This window comes from Polistes canadensis, unplaced genomic scaffold (assembly GCF_001313835.1).
Source record: "Polistes canadensis isolate GaletaPanama2010 unplaced genomic scaffold, ASM131383v1 scaffold_120, whole genome shotgun sequence".
Classification (NCBI taxonomy): Eukaryota; Metazoa; Arthropoda; class Insecta; order Hymenoptera; family Vespidae; genus Polistes; species Polistes canadensis.
Window position 1 is genome coordinate 439,222 of NW_014569667.1, and position 8,489 is coordinate 447,710.

At 33.2% G+C, this 8,489-nt stretch overlaps 1 protein-coding gene across 1 annotated transcript in view; it reads right to left on the reverse strand.

Moving 5' to 3' along the window:
* LOC106787939 (Fanconi anemia group J protein homolog) overlaps positions 1-6,969 on the reverse strand; it is a 49,620-nt gene extending 42,651 nt beyond the window's left edge. The window contains exons 1-4 of the mRNA XM_014750728.1: positions 6,573-6,969; positions 6,028-6,504; positions 5,619-5,955; positions 5,420-5,531 (exon numbers count right to left, since the gene is read on the reverse strand). Coding sequence (XP_014606214.1) covers positions 5,420-5,531; positions 5,619-5,955; positions 6,028-6,503 — 925 coding nt within the window. The 5' untranslated portion in view covers position 6,504; positions 6,573-6,969. The remainder of the gene's footprint in view (positions 1-5,419; positions 5,532-5,618; positions 5,956-6,027; positions 6,505-6,572) is intronic.
* Positions 6,970-8,489: the final 1,520 nt, after the last annotated feature.

Consider the following 8,489-nt stretch of genomic DNA (forward strand, 5'->3'; position numbering starts at 1 on the left):
TTATTAAATAAATATGTAATATAATTAATTTTTATAAAAAGAAAAAGAAAAAAAGATTATTTCAAAGAAATATCTATGTATTTATCTAGATATATATATTTAGAGAGAATTTTAGGTGTTCATTTAAAATCATGCTAAAGGATTAAACTCTATTCGAAGCTTTGACACGGTTCGATTACACAGATTTATTCGCGATTCGATTTTCAATTCGATATGGAACTTCCGAATGAAAGATCGCTTTTTAGCCGTCTATCTGTGAGCGAAAGTTAATAGTGGTTTCAAATTTGTTAACTATATATAGTGTTGAATAAAAAACATCTCGGATTTTGTATAGGTTTCATGGAAAAAAAAAAAAAGAAAAATGAAGACCAAAATAAAATAAAATAAAAAATATATTATAAAAGAGAAAAGAGAGAAAAAAAAACATTTTCAAATTGACCAATTTGTTTACGCCCCAAAAAAAAAAGAAAGAGAGAATCGATTAACGTAAATATTGCCAATTGGATGAAAAGTAAGAATACCGTTTTCCTGTATCTTTTTTTTTTTTCTGTAATCCTGAAACGTTTGCCAAGAAAAATATTACAATCCTAATTGAAAAATGATATAAAATATATTATATAAAATCGTAAATATCGTAACTTTTCTTATAAGAACGTATCGTGAGTAATCCCCATGAGATGCATCGACGCGTATAGGAGAAAGATAAGAATGGAACTTTGAAAATGCGTTCGCGGAAAGGAAGTCCCATTGCTGGTTGCTACTGCTCGATCAAAGGATCTCGAAGGAAAAGAGATAGGGAAGAAGAGGAGGAAAAGGAGGAGGAGGAGAAGGAAGAAGAGAGGGGTCCGTATAAAAGAAGGATCACGAAGGAGCTGGAGAACGTTCTGGACCACCCGAGAGAGAAGTTCAGAAGTGGTTGGGAAGCTGCGGCGCCCAGCGTGACTTTGGGGGGGTCTCTTATCTTTCCTTTCTTAACTTGGACCATTCCCACTATCTTTATCTCCCCTCTCTCTCTTTCTTTCTTTATTTATTTCTCTATTTAAACATTGATACTATAATTTTTTACACTAATACCATTCTATAATATAGTATATATCTTATTTTCAACTATAACCCCATTTTAAATGACAATGTATCGATTATGAATGAGTCGAGGGGATCCAGTTAGCATTATTTTCAATATATATATATATTTTTTTTTTAAATTACAATTACTAAATCAAACATGCCGCAATAATAATGAATGAAAATAAATAAATCAATCTCTCGCATTAGCATTCCAAGAAATTCTTTTCTCACAATCAGCTTAAATGTTCCTTTAACGGAATTCGTACGAAAGATTCGCGAAACTATCCAAAAGAAAGAGAAAGAAATATAGAGAAAGAGAGAAGAAAGAGAAAGAGAGAGAGAGAGAGAGAGAAAGAGAAAGAGATCGAAGAACAGTAGCCCTGGAATGGTGCAGGGCTACCCGCAGAGCACGGTTACTTGCTGTGGCAGCTTCGCGAAGGAAAAGACAAAGGAGGGCCCACGCTTTCATCCATGCCGACATTAAGGTACCTACCGTATACGCTCTTTTGCGACACAATAAGGTCCGCATGCGGGTCCAACGGATCTCACGTCTTCCACCTATATACGCATACGCTTTTCTTTACAATAAGAGAGACTCTCTCTCTCTCTCTCTCTCTCTCTCTCTCTCTCTCTCTCACTCCCTCCCTCCCTCTTTCTTTCTGTTCAATTTTTTCTCTCTCCCTCTCTGTCTCTACTATCCTTTACTTCGTTTTTATTTTGTTTCTCTTTCATCCCTCTCTCTCAATCTATCTCTATCACTATCTCTCTCATGAGAGATATTTTATCATCCGATAATAGCGTTAAATTAACATGAAGAGAGAAATAGAGTAAAGATTGGTATACTCTAGTATACGTGTGCGTATGAATATGTGTGTGTCTGTGTTTATGCGCGCACGTATATTAGTTGAACAGCTCGTTTATGAAGTTTCGCGACGATAAACCGCAGCTAGGAAAATTGCCGAACAAGCGACGCCCAGCGAATAATTGATTATGTGGGAGACGATAGTTAATGGGGGCCAATAATTTATAAATCGATCCGATATACCTATAGAGAGAGAGAGAGAGAGAGAGAGTATGGAATACCGATAGAAAATGTGTGTTATTCCTTAGGTGAATTAACAAACAAACAAAAAAAATGGTCAAGTGCTTGGAATATTTTCTATCTTCTAATAAAAAAAAAGAAGAAATTAATTTTTAAATAATAATAAAAATATAATAAGAAAGAAACGAAATAATATAGAAAATTAATAAATAATAACATATTAAAGATAGACCAGAGAAGCATTTGCGATTGCATGCTGAAGCTACAAAATGGCGACGACTCGAAGACTATAGGAGACAATGTATAATTCCACGTTCACCGATAATTATTATGACTTTCCAAGTTCCCTTGGTCGTACAATGGGCACTCCCTCCCCCTCCCCCGACTCCCTCCCCCTATCTACTTTTTGCTACCGGTTATATTTCGAAGTTCTCCTCCCTCGCGAGAGCGGCACCAGGTAAAACGGCCTTTCTTCTCTTTCTCTTCGTCCTTCCCGACGTCTTCACTCGACAAAGACGACAACTAAGACGACGACAACGACGACGACAACGACGACGACAACGATGTTCGCCAGTAATAATAAAGTGACATTAGCGAGCATGCGATCCCGCGATAAACTTTCCAAATTTATTCCTCTTACCCTCTCGATGTCGTCGTTTCCCTTACTATTGTAGCTAGAGCCAACTACCATCAGCTAAATTCGTCACGAGCTTTTTAACAATGTCTCTCATTTGTTATCGAATTTATACACGCGAATTGTTTCTCTTTATTTCTTTTTTTTTATATACATAAATATACAATTACAACATGAAAATCTTTTTCCAATTAGAATCGATAATATTTCGCGCGCGGGCCGAAAAGTTTATTACAAAATTTATATTAAAAGATATTTAGACAAAAATTTCAATTCTTTTTCTTCGAATTAAGAAATTACAAAAATTTTCTACCATAAGAGCTGATAAAACAGGAATCTACAAATAAGTTATACTCTCTCTCTCTCTCTCTCTCTCTCTCTTTCTTTCTCTCTTATCGTATTACATAAAATGTCAAACGGTAGGATTATTATTCAAGAAGGAAAGGGAACTAATTGGATTCGAATTAATTTGAGTAGGAAAAAAGGAGAGTAAGGACTCGTGGCCTCTTTTTACAGAAAGGGGATGATGGTGGGTAGAAAGAGGAAGGGGCAAAAGGAAGAAGAGGAGGAGGAGGAGGAGGAAAGTAAGCGATAAATCTCGCGACACCCCTACTCGTCGAGCGAGAATCTTATCGATTAAACTACCAGAGTCTCGCGGATGGGAAAGAAAGATTTTCCATTCTTCCTCGAGCACCTAATTTATGCGACCTCTCAAACATCGTCGACGTTGACGTCGTCGTAGTCGTCGTCGACGTCGTCATCGTCGTCTCCCCGTTTGCCTAAGTTTACAATTTCGCGGCTAGCAGTACCACTCGACCTCAGACAGAGCGTGACGGTGGCCGGGTTTTAAAGCATAAAAGAAATTATAAGCTGGTAAAAATAAAAAAAAAAAATAAAAAAAAAAAAGGAAGAAAAAAAAAAGAAAGAAAGAAAGAAAGAAAAAAGGAGAAGGATAACGCGGCCTCGAGCTATGGTGACACAGTTATACCTAAGTACCTATGCCTACAATCGGTCGTACCACGAACGAGGGTGCTCTTTCCTCCTTATTTCCCTATTTCCACTCTCGTTTATCTAATTATCAAAATTGTATCATTCACCACAAAAATAGGTGTATATATTTCAATGTCAACTTCCAGGAAATGAAAATAAATTGTATTTAAGTGTAGGTAGGTACCAGCCAGTACCTATCATACTTTTTTCTAATTTATATCTATCGTCTTATATTAACATTTATTATCTTTTTCTTCGATATTTATTTTACATTTTATAATGTTTCCTTGTATACTTAAACATCATATTCTTCGCCCCCCCCCCTTCGCCACTCTTAATAAACATTATATCATCTAATACATTTTTTTAAAAGGAAGTTTCACTATTGTGTGTTTGACAATACTGACTAATTTAATATATATAATTAGTATGAAAACAATATCTAAATAATTTAATAAATAAAAATAATTGTTTGATACGAGAAATTCACTGAATGACTGCGATTTAGATCTCGATATATGTATATATATAAATAAAAAAAGATAGAAAAAAAAAAAAACACATTGCAAATAGGAGGAAGAGAGAGTAAAACACGCAAATTTGACGTTAACGTCGGGGAGCGTTTAATTTGACGTGAGCCTCGAAATGGCACGCGATCGTTTGCCTCCCGAATGTTTGCAATGCTCCAGACTCCTCCTCGTTGTGAACGCTGCGTGTTCGACAGATTAAATTTCGAACCATTATTGCACCATAGCGATTTCGTTGGTTCGATCACGTATCGTTTACATGATTTTCATCTATTCTATACTATTACAAATATTCTACATGTGTATATAACTTCTTTCCTGTAAACTATTTTAATATTATCTAACATAAATAAATAATAAAACAAACTCTATGTATTTGGCCATATCATTTAAAATAAGGCACTTGGTACGTATAAAAAAAACAATATAAACGCATAATAAATTTATAGAATATTGTAATATTGGGGTAGATTACGTATCGACGTGAAATAATAATAATAATAAAAAAGAGGAATTATTAAATAAAATATCATTACTTTAATCGATTAACAAATGCTAGTAAATAATTGAATGAGAAAAATTCAATAAGTATAGTATACTTTGTGGTGATGTTCACGAACTGGTACCATGACGCATATCTTTAAATGAAGTCTACTATAATTATTTAGAAATTGCGCGAAATCAGACAACAATTAGTGGCATGCATGCACGATATAGGCAAACTCGAAATTACTAAGAGTTGGTACATAAGGGTCGCCATTAACAGCAAAAACAAATGGTTTAATAATTCAAGTTTATATGAGAGAGAGAGAGAAAGAGAAGGAAAATGCCTACCTAATGGGACAATAGTTTTCTTTGCTCAAGAACGAAGGAGCTTATTAATTGACAAGACAATTATGAGTCTACATCTTTTTAATTATACTCTTGTCTTTTCTAATTCAAATGTAAAGCAATTTTCTATGGTATATTTAATAATTATGTTAATAAAATTATTAAATGAAAATTGTAAATGTTGTATTGAAATTGTACAAGTAAAAGTTAATGAAATTTGTAAAATTTAATCAAATATTAAAGAAATTTCTATTTCAAATAGTTAAGAATAGGAAAAATTAGTTTCATTTTTTGTTAAGAATATTAGCGCTTAGAATGTTGACTCACCAACAAATCTGATTTGCCAAGCCAATGTGCTGCAAAGAAGAGCTAAGGTTTTCCCGCTTCCGGTAGGACTTTCAATCAAACAATTAGTCGAATTCGTGCAATTTTTAATGACCTAAGACAAAAATAGTAATTATATTAATTGAATTGTTATTTTATAAATTGAAAAGATATCAATATCAAGATATCAATATCAACTTACTATTCTCATAACAGATTTTTGAGCATCATATGGCTCAACGGGAAAGGTCACTTTAACACCGGCAATGAGATACTCATTATTCATTTCATTTAATAATATGCATTGATCTTTGTAATTTTTCCAAGCAGCAGGTAAATTGAATGTTGATAGAGTGAATGCTGAGGAAATAGATTTTGTTGGAGTGGATGTTGTCAAACCATCTTTATTAATCTGTTCTAGAAATGAACTATGATTATATGTTTCTTCGCTTTGCGAAGCAGAATCTTTGTTAAAAGAGTCTTCGCATAAATCTATAAATTCAATTTCTTTTTCCATTTGGAATTTAAATGAATCCATTCTGTAACAATATTTTCATGGTAGATTGGATGTTGATGAAGTGAACATTGACGGAGTGAATGTTTTATATTACCTATCTTTACCATTTTTAAATTTCCTTTGCGGATTTGCTTTACATACTTTGGGCTTTTTTGATGCTGATCTAAATCCGGTAGTATGAAAGGTTGGAGATTTGGCTCTAATTTTACTTACTTCTTTATTATGTTCAACATTTTCTGTGCAGGTTTCTTCAGAAGGCTTGTATATGCTAGTTTTTTTTATTTGTTTTTTAATGGTAGAGCGTTGAGTAAAATCATAGTATATATCACTACTTGTACCAGGCATGCTTTCTTGTATCGATGACTCTTCCAAAATGATATCTGTCATCTCTTTTGGTAAGTCTTTATCTTTAGTACTTTTGCTTGGATCATTTTTGATAAGATGTTCTGGAGATGCACAGCGGTCAGTATATGTTTCGTTGCTTTGCGAAGCAAAGTCTTCGCTGAAAGAATTCTTGCACAAATTTATAGAAATATTTTCCTTTTCTATTTGGAATTTCGATGAATCCATTCTATAACAACATATCCATAGATAACATTTACGTACATACAGTTTAATATCAAAAATTTCAAAACTAACCTCTATTTAATATATAATACAAAAAGATGATATGTAACACTTTAACTTTCTTTGATTCTTCACTTTCTCTATGTTATCAGCGCTTAATCTTTAATTTATATGAAAAATAAATACGTGATATAAATTAACGATATAATATATGGTTAAAATAAAAGACTTATAATAATCCGGTTTTATCGCGCCGCTGTTCTCGAATCAGACACGTTTTTCGTGTAAACAAACACCACACACGTTGCGTCAAAAATTACACAAAAATTATACTTTGAGGAATCGATTATCAACAATTATTAAAACTTATTATTATTGTTCAAGTGTTTATAAGATTTTTCAATTATTGGAAAATTATTCTAATTACTGGAATTAAATAGCACGACATGAAGTTAGACGAAACCATTGCAATGTTAAAGACAAATATGTAGATATCGTTTTTGTTATTTGAACCGATGATCACGTGACTATATGGCAAGCTTCTTATTGGTCATAGGTTATTTACTGAAAATATTATTCAGTACCGTACCTATTTTTGCATCTTACATTAGATTTGTTACATGAATTTTTCATTTTATTAACACTATAACGTATGGCAAATATAATCGATATTCTTTCGTCTAACGTCGAAAAACTATAAGATTATTTTCACGGTTATTTGATTTTGATGCAAGTGCATTAAATAAGAATGCATTAAATAAGAATGTTCATTTTGGATTATCTACCATTGAAAAGATACCAAGAAGATCGTGCGTCTTTCGAAAAAATTCCGCTTTATTTCGGGGATTTATGTTTCTTAACGCTACGAAGGATTATAAAATAAAGAAGAGAAGACAAATTCGGATACAAGCTCTTGGATTTTGGTGGAGCCGGTAGTCACATCAAAGGAGTAAGAGAATTTAAAACCCATATCGCGTGCGTGTGTCTGGAATAAGGAATGTTATATTAGCCGCGCGCGTCTTCGGGAACATCTCTCGACACGAATGCATGAATCCTTATCAAATTATCCGTAACTTCCCACGGATTCTTTTGCGTTGCAAGTAAGTAAATACTTACGTAAATATATCTCATATTTAATCAAACATCAAAACATATTGTTAATATTGTTATTATCATCGTGTGTTTTCCCGTTTGAAAAAATAAGACCATTTTTGTCTATGACGTAAACTAGAAAGACAAAACAGTGCCGTAGATATTAGGGTGAACAGGCCCCGTGGGTCACGTACTTGTAATGAAATTATTCTTCAAGTTTATATTCCAATTTCTACTCACGTTTCAGTTTAAACGCAATTTCCTACGTTCCTGGACTTTCACACGATTATGATAACGATCTTAACGATAATGTCTCCAGTGCGAATGGAACCAACGTTGAAAGAGAAAAACGTTCTTCTTTTATTTTGATTTAATTTTTATAATCGTTGATCATTTGTTCCTCCATCTTTTTTTCTTTTCTCTGCTTAGTTTCTTTTTTTTCGATGTTACATTGTTTCCTGATCTCGTAAAATGTTTTATTTCTTGTCTCATGTAGGAAATCTTAAAGACGATCATATAATTCATAAGTTTGACCACTGGACCGTAAGTTATGCATATCCAAAACGATCCCCATAAAACATACGGAGGGTGGATCGGAGTCATTACTAGAAAATGTGGCAAATTGTGTGTAACAACCCCTCTTGAACGTTCCTAGAATGCGAGATTAAATTCGGTCCGAGTAAACCGTTTCACGCAACCCTCCCCAACGTGTTCCTTTTTATTTTCTTCTTCATCTTACATGCATAGTCCTTTTGTTAATGTTTTTCAACAAATCTTCGTTTATATAGAAAGTATTATTTTAATTTGTGTATATTTTATAAATTTGAATTTCTTTTCGGCGCAATAAAAAAGGAAAAACGAAAATGTAAATATGTACATTCGATAAAATCAATGACA